General features: G+C 41.8%; 1 protein-coding gene across 1 annotated transcript; it reads left to right on the top strand.

Annotated features, from left to right (window-relative positions):
- The first annotated feature begins 88 nt into the window (after positions 1-88).
- On the top strand, positions 89-15,704 carry plekhm1 (pleckstrin homology domain containing, family M (with RUN domain) member 1). The gene is made up of 12 exons (XM_028567953.1): positions 89-317; positions 1,880-1,968; positions 3,087-3,328; positions 3,694-4,359; positions 5,420-5,918; positions 7,609-7,756; positions 9,668-10,642; positions 11,312-11,457; positions 13,575-13,768; positions 13,860-13,923; positions 14,017-14,174; positions 14,572-15,704. The coding sequence occupies exons 2-12, from the start codon at positions 1,915-1,917 to the stop codon at positions 14,678-14,680; spliced, it is 3,255 nt and encodes a 1,084-aa protein (XP_028423754.1). The 5' UTR covers positions 89-317; positions 1,880-1,914; the 3' UTR covers positions 14,681-15,704.
- Positions 15,705-17,030: the final 1,326 nt, after the last annotated feature.

Here is a 17,030-nt window from a genome sequence, read left to right as displayed (position 1 = left end):
ATGTTTTGTCCGTTCCTGTAACGCTTATTTCATGATTACTGTGTTTCTTTGTCAGAGCCTGAAGGCAGCACTGGTGTAGTTCCCATGATGCATCTGTCTTCAGATGTATAGCTCTACAAGAGAGCGTCTCACCCTCTCGAGGAAACACATCTTAGTTAACGCAATTCTTGTGTGCTTTTTTTGATGTTTTGGAAGCCATGGAGAGCGACTGTACGGATTAACTTGCGTTTAGCATTCTTCAACTGAGTCTGTAATAATTTACAGAGGATATCGCGGTTGTCTTTGGACCTTAATGACAAGTTAGCCAACCTGTTTCGGTAAGGAAGCTAGCCACATTAACGTTAATGCCACATTCAGGCTGCCTGTCAGGGTTGTTTTTTACTGTTTTACCGAACTGCTACATGGATTGTGCTTTAACTAGCTTGGTTTGGTTTTCTGTGTGTAATATTATTGTGTCTTAACCTTCCCTGTCGGGCTTCACTGCCCTCCCCACACGCCCAAAACTGAAGCTAACATTAAAATTAACAACTTGCTGCTCGTTAATATAACGTTAAGGCGATTGTAACGTTATGCTCGTTATGCACGTTTTAACCTTAAACTGTCACAATATGCAAACAAACTGACTGCTAACGTTACGCTTTTGTAAGGCTAATACGTAACGAGACTTGGTTATCTACTGATGTTAAGTAATCCCGTTTTTGTCAGTAGCTTGGCACTGGACTGGAGGTACTGTAGGCTGCGTTTAGTGCTAGGTAGGCAGGGAGTCAGTGGTGGCAGACCGGATCCTGATTCAGAATCAGAATATCAAAATCAAACGAATTACCAAAGTAAGTTTTCACTTGCAAGGGCAATTGCAACATTATAAATGCAAACAAGTACTGCTACAGTCAAGAACATAAATACAGAATAGACTTAGAGTGTGCAGATTTCCTGCTTGATAGGGATTTGATGCACTCAATGATACAACACTTCTTTACCATTTTTCAGTTGGCCACTTCCATTTGATTAATTGCTTCAGCCATTATTTTGAAGGCATTAGGAGATTAGTATCTTTAGGTCTCAAGATGTTTAGCACTTTAGCTGTTTAATCTTTGGTCTTTAGGTGAAACACCTTTTAAAATGCAAAGAGAGAAAAAGTGTAGGCCTACACATTACAGAAACTAAATATTATGTTTTACATTACAATAAAAAGTGTCTAAAAGACACTACAGCAAAACTAACATATGTACAATATCACTGTTTAAGAAAGGGAAATGAAGAAGGCTGAACAGTTCAATGCAGGGTGTGCCAAAATATTGATCAGGGGATGTGCTAAAGTTCACAGTATGTACTGTATAATGTGTGCAATGGTCAAGGTTAATATTCCAGGATGTGTGTAAATGTAATGCATAATGACTTGAGGGTGGTGGGTTAAGAGTCTCTCTGTCAGGCCTTGGTGAAGAGATCCACTGCACTCGGGAAAAGAGTGATTTTTCTTTTTTTAAAGTGCTTTTTGAGTGGGGAAGTTAGTCATAAAGCATTTTGTAGCTACTTCCCTCCAGACGCCCTCGTTAATCAGTGCCTCACATGACTAAGTTACAAAGCGGTTACTCACTGAAACCGTGAAATAGCAGATATGCCACAGAACACAGTCTCGTGATGGAAAATGTACTGATAGCCCATTGGCAAATGTGACAAAGTGAGGAAGGAAGGAGAAAAAAAACTGCTTCCTTATCATCACAAGCCTTGCATGTTTGCCAGCAAACACAAGCTTGCACTACTTGTTTATTCATCTCAAATGTCAAAAGTAATGACAACAGAGAAGCGGAGCTCAGGCTTACAGTTATTAGAGACGACACGTCAAGGGTGGAAAGGAATGGTCTTTGTTTTTGTGTTTCAGTGTGCCATGTGGGAATAAACCTCGCAGGAGGTGCCATGCTAGCAACACAGATGCCAGATACGCCACCCGAGGCTAAAGATGTCAAACAGGTAAAAATACAAGCTTTTTCCTCTTCTGGCTGGTTGTTTTTGCTCTAATTGTTACTGCGATACAGAAGATCAGATACAGAACCAATGGCAAAACAATAGCAGATCAATACGAATGGAGAACAAAGCATTGGAGAGTGAGTGCAGACCATGCTTATGTAATATTTAGCAGAATATACTGTATGACTGTTATAGTATGAAGGATGACATATGGCTGCACAATATTTAAAGGAAATATGCGATAAAGTTAAACATCTCTAACAATATTATTTGCGATAAATAAACAGATATTAAAGTGTACTCAGTTTTGCATTTATGCTGCTGTCAGTATGCTGCTAAAATACAACACATTTTATTGTTGAATTAGAAAAACAATGACAGGAACATTCTTTTATTGTACATTTGAACTGAACACAAAAGGCACCAAATAAAAAAGAATGAAAGTTGCATTTTAAAATGGCGTTCAACTATCTTTAAAAAAAATCAATCAAAAAAAGAGTGCAACGTTGTAGTCTCACAATGTGTTTATCTCGCAAATTGATATTTCAATGACAGTAAGAAACAGAACAATAGATTGTGTGCAACCTTAGTATTACGATGTACTGCTGACTTGCTGCTTAATACATTAATATATGGAAGTCAGGAAACTAGGAAAGCATGCAAGGAATTTGTCCCCTATTATAGACACATAGTATTTTTTAGCTGCGTTGCTCAAGTCCTGCCAAGCCAAGCACAGTAAAAGAAGAGTGCTTCAGTGCTCAGTGTCGAACGCCCAGGCCATCGCTTTTTAGAGTTTTGCTGAAGAATCAGTTTTTACTCTGCAACTGCATGTAAGGCTTGCTTTTTTATATGCTTATGTTCTCTGTCTATCCATGTCAGCCGACTGTAGGTAATCCACAGACAGTGTTTCATAACAACGTGGCCACTGCCCTCTCTCTGTTCCTCATCATCACACTGTAGATTGGAATGCAGGACATGTGCCTCTTGCGTGTGTTGGTGAACAGAGAATTTATTTGCCAACCCACTTCTCGTCAGAAGCGCACCTTAGTTGATCTCTGTCCAAAAGAAACAAGGAAGCTGATCATATTTCCTCTCCTGTGCGTTGTCACATTGTCACGTAGATCAAAGAGAGGCTGGCACAGTCACTCAAGGCCCTGCAGAAGCGATATGTAACGTCAGACACAGTGGTCACCAGTGAAGATGCTGATGCTAACCTCCTCTGCTGTGCCCTGGAGGCCATCTTCATCCACGGTATCAAGAGCAAGTACATCCGTTCGGAGGCTGGGGGCCGGGGTAAGAAGGCAGACCGAGGACCCCTCCCTCAGCCTTTCTTCTGGAGCCTCCTCAAGACAGTCACCCACCGGTAAAGGCACATTTATGATAAAAGGACATCACTCATTGTTTTGATAATAGGGTAATAATAACTGATTAAAAACAAAAATGCCCAACATTCCCTGATTCTAGATTCTCTTATGTGATGATTTGCTGCTTTCCGTTGTCTTATGTGATAGTAAACTGAATACTTTCGGGTTTTGGATTGTTGGTCGGAAAAAAACTTTTAGGAAATCATAATGAACATTTTTCACAATTTTATAGACCAATCAATCCTTGAGAAAATAGTCAGCAGATTAATTAATTATACAAATAATCGTTAGTTGCAACCTAACAACTCATTATTCTGTGTAAAGTTAGTATAAAGTGTGATAACACACTCTGTTAAATCCCCAGTGATGTGATCACAGAGCTGGAGAAGATCAGCTTTGTGGGCACGGACGTGGGTCGCTGCCGAGCGTGGCTGCGGCTGGCTCTCAACCACGGCCTACTGGAGTGCTACCTTGCATCGCTGTTTCGTGAGGGCTCCAAGCTGCGGGCCCACTACCAGCCCAGTGCCTTGCTCCTGGACACTGAGGAGCGGGAAGTTCTGCTCAGCTACCTCCAGGGTCTGGCCTCACTTACATTCAGCCTGTCCTACAAGTCAGCTGTCCTCAACGAATGGACCACCACGCCTTTGGCTCTCGCTGGACTCTGCCCCCTGTCCCAGGCGGACACGCTCGACCTGCCCGTCAACGGAGGAGACCTTCCCACCTCCAAGCCCACGTATAAAGAATCTTGGGATACAGTGTCTCAGTCGTCCGGCTCATCCGATGCACAGGATGTGCAGATAGGATGCCCAGTGTTGGGGAGAGGGACAAGTGCACTACAAGGGGGTAGGACCGCACTCAACTCGTCTAATTTAAGCCTGAACACCACAGGCTCCTCTCAGCTCTCCTCCAGCTTGAGCTCTGATAGCCTCCTGCAGGGGCAGGACCCCCGCAGCCCGACAGGAGAGCAGTGGTCATATGACCTGGAAATGCCCATTAATGTCAACAACAGCACCAAGAGGTCAAAGAAGGAGTAAGTGTATCTTCTTAGCTGTGTCTTTGGATATTTTAAAGCAAAAGAGCAAATAAGAGTTGAAGGATAACGCTGATGATATTTGAGGGGCTCAGCGGTAAAAGTTTCAAGTGAAATTATAGAGAAAGAGAAAAAAGAATTTCCTGCATGCACACACATACAGAGTAATCAGATTACGACAATAATTTGATTTAACTACACTGCCTGGGGTATTCCCATGAGCAGAATTCTTGAGTGTAGGCATGCAGGAGTTGAATTCTTGAGTGAATGAATGAAGAAAGTCCTACAAACTGCTGTTGGAAAACACAAACACTACTCTGCTAGCACTACTAAGTGGTCTTTTTGTATCACAATATCTCATTATATGATTTCATCACGATAAGAGTCCATTGAAAGGTGATAAATTATCATTATCGCAGAGCCTTATGATATTCTATATTTTCTTATTGTCAGCAACTCTCACGAAAGACTAAAACCAGCAACATATTCATCCTAAAAAGAAGTATTGTGTGCGTAGCCTAAACCTGATATATCTTCTTCCTCTGTGCAATAGAGCTTCATTGTTGTCCAACAATGACCGCATAAAACACATCAATGAGCTGCACTGTTGCACTGGATGACATGCTCCTTTATGATCATGAACACACACACACACACATACACTGTAGTTTTTTTTTTTTTAGGTAATGCCATATACAAAGCACCATCCTGCTACTGAAGATAATGACCTGAGCACCAAATATGGATTTATCCGCAGCTGAAAATAGTCCCCAACAAATGCAATATTTACTCCTGTTGGAGTAAAGTTAGTTAAAAACTACAGTGTCCAGTTCCAGGAAATAACTGAGCATTTCTTTTTAAACAAAAAAAAAAGTGGTTTTATAAAGATTTACGTCTTCATTAGGAATTAATGGGTTTGGGGCTTTTCTTTGGGTTTGTTGACAATAAGAAAAATATAGAATAATGTCAGCTTTATTCTTGAGAAAAAGAAATAGAAACGGGCAACTATAAACTCTTCTCTTGCAGTTAAATATATCCTGACTTGTCCTTGTCTCTTCAGTTCTCTGACAGAGTTCAGGGAGAGTGGCCACTGCAGTCAGGACTCCATGCGTGAAGACTCCTTTGTCTCCAGCACAGGTCCAGATCAGTACTCCGAGACGGCCATTTTCAGTGGCTCTGACAGCGAGACCCAGGGTCCCCCAACACCATCCCAAGACCAAGTGGGCACACTCCCAAACTCTGTACTGTCTGATTCAGAGCCACCCCCAACATCTGAAGACAACCATGTTAACTACTCTCCCTCTGATGTGTGCCTCAATACTTCTTCTGAGTCACACTCGGACACAGACATGCCCGCTACAGTCAGTGAGCCTGTGGAGCCTGTGGAGTCTGTGGAGTCTGTGGAGCCTGTAGAAGAAGTACGTGCAACCTTTTTTCAGGAGAGTCCTGAGCCTCTTCAGGTAGAGAAAAAAGCAGAGACTTCCGAGCCTTCAGTGCATCAAGGCTCACGTCGCTCCACCAGCATCCTGAGCACACAATTGTCCTCAGATTCTTTATCAGTGAGTATGTTGCATACAAAAAGACGCACACACACTCTCCTGACTGTTATACATGTTGTGTTTCACTGTGTTGTGGTTCCTGTATACAACTACAAAGGATTTTACAGATAGGAGAAATGCAGAATGGCCCATGCTCCGGAGCTGCTTTTTGGCTATTTCCACTGAGGAAATGACAAATAAGACACCTGACTCTTAATACTGTAAGCCAGTGTATCAAAGTGGAAAGTCGACACAAGCTATTTAATAATTCATGGAAAATAGTTATTTTTTTTCCCACTCAAGGATATCATGAGTCATGTTAGTGCTGCTATCTTAGAAGAACCTTGAAAGGAAGTAGAACAGCATAATATAACACCTCCTTATTCTGTATTCTTTACTGAACGTGTGATGTCCAAGAAGAGAAAGCTCCAGGATATGTCGCAACCTTTTCCCCAAATGTAGGACTTTCTGTGGTTGCCACATTTGTTAGTCAAATAAGTCAAGATAGGGACATATTTGTGCTTATCTTTACACGACCATTAACAGAGTTATTATAGTTCTCACACTACTAACTACTCCAAAGACGCATGATAACTCACATGAACATGAACTGCTCTTTCACAAACTGTGGTCTAATCATTGAATGCAGCTCATCTGTGTTCTCTGCGACCAAATTGATAAGTAAATCTGATCTAATCTGTTGAAAACCTTGAAAGTAGAGCTCCAACTGATGAACATTTTAAATGTCAATTCAAAATAATTGCCAGATGTTGGAAAAAAATGTTTGAAATGTCCATCACATTTTTTTTTTAAATTTAAGTTTACATCTTCAAATGTTTTTGTTTGACTTGGCAGTCCAAAACCTAAAGAATTTCAGTTTAGAATGATTATAAAACAAAGAAAAGCACCAAAGCCTAACATATGAGATGCTGGAACCAGAGAGTGTTTGGTACCTTTGCTATTGAAATGACTTGAATAATTATGAAAATAGTTGTTGATTGATTTGATGTTAAATGACACATCGTTGCAGCCCTAAATAGTAGGGGTGTGCAAAAAATGTATTCACATTCAAATTGGGATTCAAGCTCTGCGGATTTAAAATCGATTCACAGAATTGCAAAAATTGATTCATATTTTTTTTTTAATGTTTTTTTAATTGTATGTCTACTGCAATCACATGGGAAAAGTAACTACATTTACATACTGTGAATCGAGAATCGTTTTTGAATCAAATTCATTTTTGAATCGAATCTTGAGCCTAAAAAATCGATATTGAATTGTGACATTTTCTGAATCGTGCACCCCTACTAAATAGTAAGTCAAAAAGTATATTTTTTTTCTTCCCACGTGGTGTGCTAGATAAAGGAACCTCTAACCCCTTTCAGACATGCACCCCTTAAATTTCGGTCTCATGTCTGAATATGGATAAGCACCCTGGTCACAGAAATTAAGTGCACTTAGGGTGCAAAATTAACACTGGCCAAATGCCTAGTGTATTTTTATTTATTTGTTATGCCTAGTGAATGTTTAAATTTTTACCAGCCACTCAATAGATTGCAATTGTAGTTGTTTGTTTTTTGGCTAGTAAGTAAAGCAAAACTACCAGCCACTTTTACCAGCATTTGGCTAGTGGATGGTGTTAATTTTTGTACCCTGAATTGTCTTGTCACTGTTAACAAAACAAAAGAAACTTCTGTCATATCCATTGCAGCATTCTCGTTCCTGGATCTCTGACGATGACATCTACAAGCCCCATCTGGAGGACATGTCAGACCACGATGAGGGGCCTCCTCCTGCTCCCACGGCCGAGCTCAAGGTTTATCAGTCACCTCCCAGTGTCGTCCATCGCAGACAAATAGGTATTTCCATGATTAGATTTAGAAAATGAAGAAGAATGTACGGTACAGAGTCTAGATGATTTTTATGATCTTGAGTCATCATTGCATGGTGGAACAGAGAACACAGGGTTAGCCTTCTGCCTCCATCTACATCCTACAAACAGTCACAGATTGATCTGTCTCATCTAGAGCTGAAACAACTAGTTCATCGTCGGAAAATCTATCTCCCAACTGTTTTTGAAAAATGCCAATCACTGGCCCTGATTGGTGCATCTGAACAGGGAGCGGTGGATTTTTGAAAATGGCACTACAGGCTGTAGGTGGTGGCAGAGGAGCCATATTTTATTTTTAAATGACCTGCTTCATGTAGTTCTACTCGAACATAGGGGCAGTTTCAGGAAATATGACAGAAAGTTAGTTTTATAAGTTACTTACTTATTGCATCTTTAACTAATCGGTTAATTAGAAAAATAATCATCAGATATTTTCAAAATGATCTGTCAAATCATTTAATCAAAGTTGCTGTTTACACTCCGTGTGTTGTCGAGGTTGAATGCATTTCCTTCCGCCTAAAACATTTGCAGGGCAGGTTTCTCTTTAAAAGTCTATTTGGTGCATTACCGCCCTGTGTAGATCAGTCGAACCGTGTGAAAACATTGCTCCATAGCGCTACTAGTGGTCACAACCTCCACAGGGGGCCTTCATTGTAGTCGTAAAGGTGGCCACCAAGGAGTTAAGTTAAAAGGTAAATAATACTGGTGACATGAGGCAGAAAATTCCTGCAGCACTGGAAAACTGTGGAATGAAAACATAGCAGCTCTAACCACACCCCCAAACAGTTATGTAACAGCAATCAAATGGAAACGCACCTTTTGATACGTCATTCATTGGAATTTGGATTGCACTGGAATGTAGTAGACTTGCATTGCTTGCAAGACGTCAGCTCAACAAGCCCTTGGACTATGAAGCATTTGTTGTCCCATTATCAATAGATGCAATACTCCAGGGAACAGCTAATGTATAATCTCACTGCATCACGTGAACAGAATAGGTTGCCCTTATTTAATCATCTGTTGAGGCAATACAGAAAAACACGATTATGCAATCGCATTCAATACATAATCCGCCAAAGTCCGCATATTTATGCGGGGGCTGTATTTTTTAAAATACGGAGCACTTTCGCAGCATAAATTGCCAATTTCCGCGCAAAATGTATGGCAGACATTTTGACTCCGTTTAACCCTCTGACTTTTCCACAGTTCCCTAAAAGCTGCGTTACAGTTAGAGAGGACCAACATTTCAATGCTTACGTTATTCTGAGTCATTTTTAGCCCTTTAGTTACGCAGAATTATGATCTTATCTTTTCACTGCTGTTGTTTCCTTTTTAAATGTTCATATTTATCACATTTTTCTTGTGACTTCATGGTCAAACATAGTTGTAAAAACAGTTATGACAAAATAAAACGAGTCTCTAGCTGTCAACCAGTCTCCACAATGTGAAAGTAGACCAAAGATAATAGTAGGGCTGTTTTCGACTAAAGAAATTCTTAGTCGACTAACACTTATACGATTTTGTCGACTAATCGATTAGTTGATTTAATTGACAGAGCTGTGCACTTTGAGATGTGGTTAAGACTAGAAAAGCACAATATAAATGTTGTTAATTAACCATCTGTAAAACTGAGTTTCTCCACAATTAATCCTGCAAAAGCACCACTTTAAATATTGTGTTTACCATAAATGTGCTCAGAAGTTTCTTGGAAATAAGTAATTAAGCATGAATAACCATAAAAAATGACTAATCGACTAAAGAAATCTTAGTCGACTAAGACCAAAACAACCGATTAGTCGACTAATCGACTAAGAGGTGGCAGCCCTAGATAATAGATAATAACTTACACTGACTCTGTGTCCATCTTTCTGTCTGTCAGGGCTGTTCAACCCTTTTCGGGGCTTGCTGAAGCTCGGTCATCTCGAGCGGCGAAGTGCGATGGGATTGTGGCGCGATCACTACTGTGAGCTTTCGCCCTTCGAGTTCCGGCTCTATCTGAATGCAGAGGAGCGGACATGTTGCGACAACTGCTCCCTGGTGCGGTGCGAGGACGCTCGCATCGCTTCACCCGAGGGCCGCTTTGAGTTGGCCTTCCCTGGGAAGCGACTGTACCTCCGGGCAGCCAATCGCGGCGAAGCTGAGGACTGGGTGGACCGGATAGTAGAGGCCGTCAACAAATGCCGTCCAGCATCTCGCGTCGATGAGCAGTGGGAGGTGCTGCAGTCCACCAGCGAGAATGGTGTGGATGTGTCCTCCCTTTCCTCCGCCCCCTCCAGCCCTGAGGGAGGTTCACTCTCGGACACAGGGACGTATGAAGCGCAGGAGGCGCCGCCTCCTCCACAGGAATTTGACTGGTCTCGGAGTGCCGATTTGGAAACGGATGCCATCAAAGAAGCGGTTTTGTACTTCTCCACAGATTCTGAGGCTCGGACATGGGCGCCTCTGGTCTTCTCCCTCTCGTTGGAGGCTTTGAAAGGCTTTCGGGTACAGGAGGGAAGGAAGCTGCTGCGGCAAACCCACCCTATTGAGGAAATCCGAGATGTGGTGCCCGACGTCTCTTCGGGAGGGCCGGCCTTTTTCAAACTGCTGACCGTCAGGGAGACGCTTAGACTGAGGGCGGAGAACCCAGAGGAGGCTCGTTCTTGGAGGGTTTTGATCCGAGGAGCTCTGGACTCGTACCTGGAGAGTGGGGAGGACGGGGGCTCTGGAGAGCCAGCTGTACTATGCCCGGGAGTGAGCGGAAATCTCCATAGACTGGTGCAGCACAGACTAAAAGAAGATGGAGCACTTTTTGTTCATCTGTGCACTGTGCCCTCAGAGAAGGGGCTGGACAGTCAGAGCTTCAAGTGTGCAGGTAATCTTGGGTTGTTAACCTTGCAACAAATAGCATTAACACGCATTGATATGATATTGATTATCATTGTTGAGTTGCTTCTTAATATGACAACCAATCAGACCAGTCTGCTTCAGTTTCAATATTTGGGAGATCAGATCATACAATGTGTTGTGTTAAAGGGTTGTAATAGTTGGTCTTCTGATCCTGTGGATGCCCGTCATTGTGATTTGAGTCAGGACATTAACATTACATGCGCAAAGGAGAAAATAATAAAAACGTGACCCGACCAACAGCGACGTGTAGAGTAGCTATTGTTTTATCGTCTGTTCCTCTCATCTGTCATTCCACTATCTAATTCAAATGTAGAAATTACAATTTTCCTTTGTGTCTTTCCCTTTATCCCACGATGCATAAATTAGCAAAGCAACTCTTCCTGATGAATATCCATTTCATCAAATCGACTTCAATCATAGTCCACCTATGTCAGTATTTGTTCTTTTCTGACTGAGATATGGTATCCTGGTGGTCGTTATGTGTGGGGCGTCTAGTCTTTGTGGGTTTAGATAATCTTCAAGTCTGTTGAGGAGTGTGTTTGTGTTGTGTGCGTGTGAGCCTGAGTGAATTAGTTTTTCGTTTTGTGGGTGTGAATCCGAGGCTGAGGTTTTGTTTGCTGTGTATCCTACACAGGGTGTTCTCAGCAGATCGGCCCATCCCTGGGCAGAGCCAGGCTTTGTGAGTTCTCGGGACAGTACTACTGTGAATACTGTCACCACGGTGACGTCTCCATCATCCCTTCACGCATGGTGCACAACTGGGATCTCACACTACGAGAGGTAGGTGCAGCACATCACAGATCGTACATATGCACACAGATGCTGTTATCGGTAGAGATGGCCCGATACCATTTTTTGCTTCCCGATACCTGAACTTGTGTATCGCCCGATACCGAGTACCGATCCGATACCAGTGTGTCATATATTTTATTATGTTTTAACAACTGTATACTATTATCCCTGTATGGATGTGATATTATTTCTATCTTTGTGAAACATGAACAAACACAAACGATGAACGCCACAGAACTTTCTTTTATTATCCAGTTTGACAGTCAGTTATAACGGAAAAAGAACATAAATAAACTACAATTTAACGTAGATTTTCTTTAGGGCTTTATTACGTGGTATCGGATCGGTGCATAAACTCCAGTACTTACCGATACCAGCGTTTTAGGCAGTATCGGAGCCGATACCGATACTGGTATCGGTATCGGAACATCTCTAGTTATTGGATATCGGGGGTTATACTTGGGTAAAAAAAAAAGTTGTAGAAAGCCTTTTGTGGGGGGGATGTCACTTGAGTCAACCTCAGTTTGGGTTGAAGACTAGAAGTTTTGAAAATGAAAAAGGCCTGAGGATGTGGCGTTAGAAAGAAGTAAGCTTACAAGATCTCTGCAGCCCGGAATGCTGTGTGGACTAGCCGGAAGTAGAGCTGTAATCGGGCCTTAAAGGTTCGGCCAGAAAAGGACCGAGCCCGACAGAATTCAGCCCGAGTCCGACAAGAACGTTTTGATTGACCGCTTTTTAAAAGCCCGAACCCGACTGTACAAATTGCCGTCTATCAGCAGTGATTAGAGTGCATGTCGGAAAATAGAGCGGACACGCGCTTCACACCGCGAGCGGGCACATGCCCCTCTCGGCAGAAAAGGGAGAGAAAGGGGGGGGAAAAAGAGACTGCGCCGCACACACACAGCTCTTTTGTCTTTCGTCAAGAATGAGTCCTTTTATACATTTTTTAACATCATTCATTTATGACTAACGTAGGCTATAGGCCACTTGGAAGTTGGAACAGATAAATAAAATTAGTCCTCTAGAGGCCAGCCTCTTTTTCACCTCCTCAGCATCCATTTACACGCTAATCGAAACGCATCACCTGACCGCTCATTTACCGCGCAACCTGGAGTGCAAGCCCGAACCCGGCCCGAGCCCGTGTGAAATGATAGAAATTAAGACTATGATCAATGATCAATGGCAATGATCTTCAGCACTAGCCAGAAGGTCTGGCAATGCAAGACTACGTTGTGGATAATGAAGATGCCAGGTTTTGGCCAGAAAGAAAAATGATGTCTGGTTCTACCGCATCAATGATACTTCTTTTAAACTGTCGATCGCAAGTCCTCCAATGTTATAGGGTACTCTTTTAATCCATCAATCAATCAATCAAAATACTTTATTGATCTCCGGAGGGGGACTAGGCTAGCTGTGGGCTAGTCTCGCTTTGCCAGACCCTCCTCCAAAGCGCGCTGAAGGAGGGTCTGGCTACTCCACATAGCATTTGGGCATGGGAGGAAAACGTGCTCCGGTTTAATGGCATTTCTTTAAACCAGTGAGAATCGTCATGGGCGGTGCTAAACTCTGCACAAAGCCGCTGCAAAATAGTCGTGCGAGAGAAAACTTCAGATTGGACAGATAGTCTAGCTAGATCTGAGGAGCAGTTAACCATTATAGTCCTCATGAATCCACCGAATTTTAAATTCCAACACAAAGAAAGCGGAAGGAAACGTAAAATACATGCATCCGGCAGAATTTCCTGCAACACCGGAGCAATCCCGGAAGTGGAACGCGAAGGATATAGACTAGCTGTGGGCTAACTGTTTACCCACTACACTTTTTTTTCCAGTTTCTTCAGTAACACTCTCCCTCAGTAATCACACACCACTTCCACATGTTCTGACCGTGTGTGTGTGTGTGTGTGTGTGTGTGTGTGTGTGTGTGTGTGTGTGTGTGTGTGTGTGTGTGTGTGTGTGTGTGTGTGTGTGTGTGTGTGTGTGTGTGTGTGTGTGTGTGTGTGTGTGTGTGTGTGTGTGTGTGTGTGTGTGTGTGTGTGTGTGTGTGTGTGTGTGTGTGTGTGTGTGTGTGTGTGTGTGTGTGTGTGTGTGTGTGTGTGTATCCAGGTGTCTAGGAAGGCCCTGCATCTGCTGGCTCAGGTGGAACAGGAGCCTTTGCTGAACCTGGAGCGGCTGAACCCTGAGCTGGTTAACCATGCTGAATCCATGGCTCAGGCCCACAACCTGCGGCAGAGGCTGCGCCTGCTGGGCGACTACCTGCTCACCTGCCGCAGCGGAGCCTGCAAGAAACTCCAAGCCAGGTGTGTGTGTGTGTGTATGCATATGCGTTTCACATTTAGCCATATTTTATCACGACATTTTTATTATATGCATCTTTAAATTCTCTACCAGAATGGAGCAGCGAACGTACCTGTTGGAGTCGAGTCATCTGTACAGTGTCATGGACCTACGACAGGTATCCTGCTGTTTTGATTGCGTTACCGCACCGGTCATGTGCCACCTTGAAACATCTTAATTTGTGTTTGTCTGTTGTTGTTTTTTTTACTAGATAGCAGAGGGTCAATATGCATCCTACCTGAGCACGCTGCTGCAGTATGCCTCTAACCACGTGTTCCACTGCGACCTGTGCACCCAGCGTGGCTTCATCTGTCAGATATGCCACGCTGATACCATCATCTTCCCCTTCCAGTTTGACATCACCACCAGGTACCTTGTTCTGGGCCGCCTCACTTCTGCTTTGTTCATCCGCACAACTACTTTATTTAGTCCTTTTATTTATTTTACCTTTGTCTGCGTCTACCAGTATTTCCAGGTAATTTTATGCACCTCTCGCTAGGGTTGCAATGTTACACATAAAAATCAAATCGCAACACAAAGAACAAAGAGGCATTTTTTAAATCTTCCAGTTTCATCCTCCCGTAGTTATGTCCAAGAAGAACTGGCCAATTTTGTATTATCTGAATATGAAAAAAAACTGGATGCTGAAAATGTCAACCAGAGAATTATCCATTACTAGTTTTTGTTCTAGATGTGGTAAGCAACTTGTATTTGTTTCTAAATTGCCTTTGAATTCAGTCATCATATTTGTTTGTCTCTGACCCAGGTGTAAAGATTGTAAGGCTGTGTTTCACCTGGCCTGCAAGGCTGCTGAGGACTCATGTCCTCGCTGTCAGCGGATGAAGAAATACCTGGAGAGAGATCTGCAGGACTGAGCGCAGCCAGCAGGGCGGCGCTGTGTAGCCCACTTCTAACAAGGCCACGTTTTTTCAGGAAGCTAGAGGGGGCGCCGACGGGGCAGAAAATCTAGCTTTTACAATAAGTAACCTCAAGTGCAATTACGAGTGCCCTAACTGACCTTGCAACGGAAGAGGAAGGTGTAAGAGTGACAGTGCTACAGTAGCTAGACTCGCTTGCATTTCTGTAGAGGCCTCACGATGCTGACATAATGCAGCCAAATGGTACTGACCAGTGACTTTAATACCTCTCTCAATTCAGACTCCGCCACGGCATCAAACAAGGGACCGTGAAGGTTGCTGCCAAGAATCATATCCAACACATTTTTTTTACATCCAGTTTTTTAAAAGCTTTTTGTCTCATTGTGTCGTATATAACATTATTCTTCTTCACCATCATGTTTACCAGAAATGCTCCACAGAACATTCTGCGTTTGTCTCAGATGCATTTATTTAAACACAATGCAGCAGTGAGGTTGGGTACTCAACATGCAAAATATCAAAAACAAATGTTCAACAGATTTTCATCGTGCCTTCTTTGTAATTTAAGCTTTACACTATTTTCCTCTTGCTGTGTGTTTAATATAGCACCAAAAATCAATAAACTAGACAGTTTTGCATTTAATTTACCATAACATAATATATTTACATAATTACATTGCTGCATTAGATACTGATTTTGTGTAAAGGTGATAATCAGTCACCGAGAAGACTTTGTGGAATGTTTCTCTCAGTCTATCAACTCAACTTTTACAAACGGACATAAATGTATGTAAAATGAGGGCTGCACCGATCCGACTTAATTGGCCGATACCGATCCAATACTAAGGTTTGGTTATTAAGATGTATTCCTTACTGTGTGAATGTGACTGGGATCATTCTTTTGTGTGTTAGTTAACATCTGGCTGGATTCAAACATTGCTTTCCTATCTTTGTAAAACAAAATGTAAAAAAAATATGTAATTGTTGTTTATTATTAAAATAAAAAAAATCCTGCACCAGCTTCCAAATGAAAAGGAATTACACGTTTAAACCGTTTCAAATAAAACAACAAATTGGTCAAAAGTTAAACAGGATATAAAATGTCAGTGTATATAATGTGTATATATAGAATATAAACATCGACAGCTGGTAAGTGACCGTGACTGGTTAAGTTAAGGCACCAAAATGACTTGGTTAACATTTACAAAAAGGTTTGTGGTTTGGGTTAAAATAAGAACTTTCAGGACCCAAACGCCTGGCTCCCTGGTAAAGGTCCTGTGTTTTAGGACCCATCCACCACTTCAACCTCTTTTTGCTCCGGTCATAATTACTACGGACACTAGAGTTGCTTTACAGCAAATGTCAGTTCAGTTCAATTTGATTAAAAGTGTCAAATCATAACAGAAATTATCTCAGGACACTTTACAGATAAAGAAAATGTGAGGCTTACAGTAATAAATATGTGGAATACATACAAATTACAGTGCATTACTTTTCGTAGTAATATAAAGGATTTTTGAGGCCGATATCGATACAAATATTTGGTGATTTAAAAATCTGATATTCCGATATATCGGCCGATATATATATATATTTTTTTAAATCCAGAAACGCGTAACAAAACAGATTTCCCTAACCGTTATTTGTAGTTATTTATGAGTCCTCCCTAAAATAATATGATAATGCAGTTTAAAAATAAACTTCTTTGTTTTATTGTCACAACAGAACAGAGGAACATCAAAATATATTAAAGGTCTGATAAATAAAATTCAAATAGACCTTATGGCTATATCAAATATTCATTTATCGGGCATTATAAATGCCGATACTGATAGTTTTGAAAATACCTAATATTGGTCGATAATATCGGCTCGCTGATGTATCGGTCGGGCTCTAAAAGCGGTTAATGCGGACAGCCTGAGCTATTGGAGTCAGTATCGGCCTGATATCAGCATCAGATCTGTGCATCCCTTCTTACAGATATATGTATGAAACATTCAGTCAAACATCTGTGTGTGAGGTGAGCCACACTGACACAATTCATAAAGTTGCTGAGGTAAATTACTCAAACGTGTGGCAGAAACAACAAATTATTGGATTTTGCATTTATCCTGAAGGCTAATCCTATTTTGCATATACTTGCACTTCGCTATGACTGTTAAACCTATATTTCAGCTAGATTGTAGTTGTGATCTCTTCAAGCACACAGAGTTACCCCTCAACCAACAAACAAAAGCTGTATTGCTGACATTTTTATTTTAAGTTTGGCTTAATTTGATTTCCTTCTCTTGAATATTTGACTCCGATGTGGACTTGAACTTACAGAAGTAACAAAAAGACATTTAAG

The sequence above is a fragment of the Perca flavescens genome, chromosome 21 (assembly GCF_004354835.1).
Source record: "Perca flavescens isolate YP-PL-M2 chromosome 21, PFLA_1.0, whole genome shotgun sequence".
NCBI classification, from domain to species: Eukaryota; Metazoa; Chordata; class Actinopteri; order Perciformes; family Percidae; genus Perca; species Perca flavescens.
This window is presented reverse-complemented; position numbering and strand designations above follow the sequence as displayed.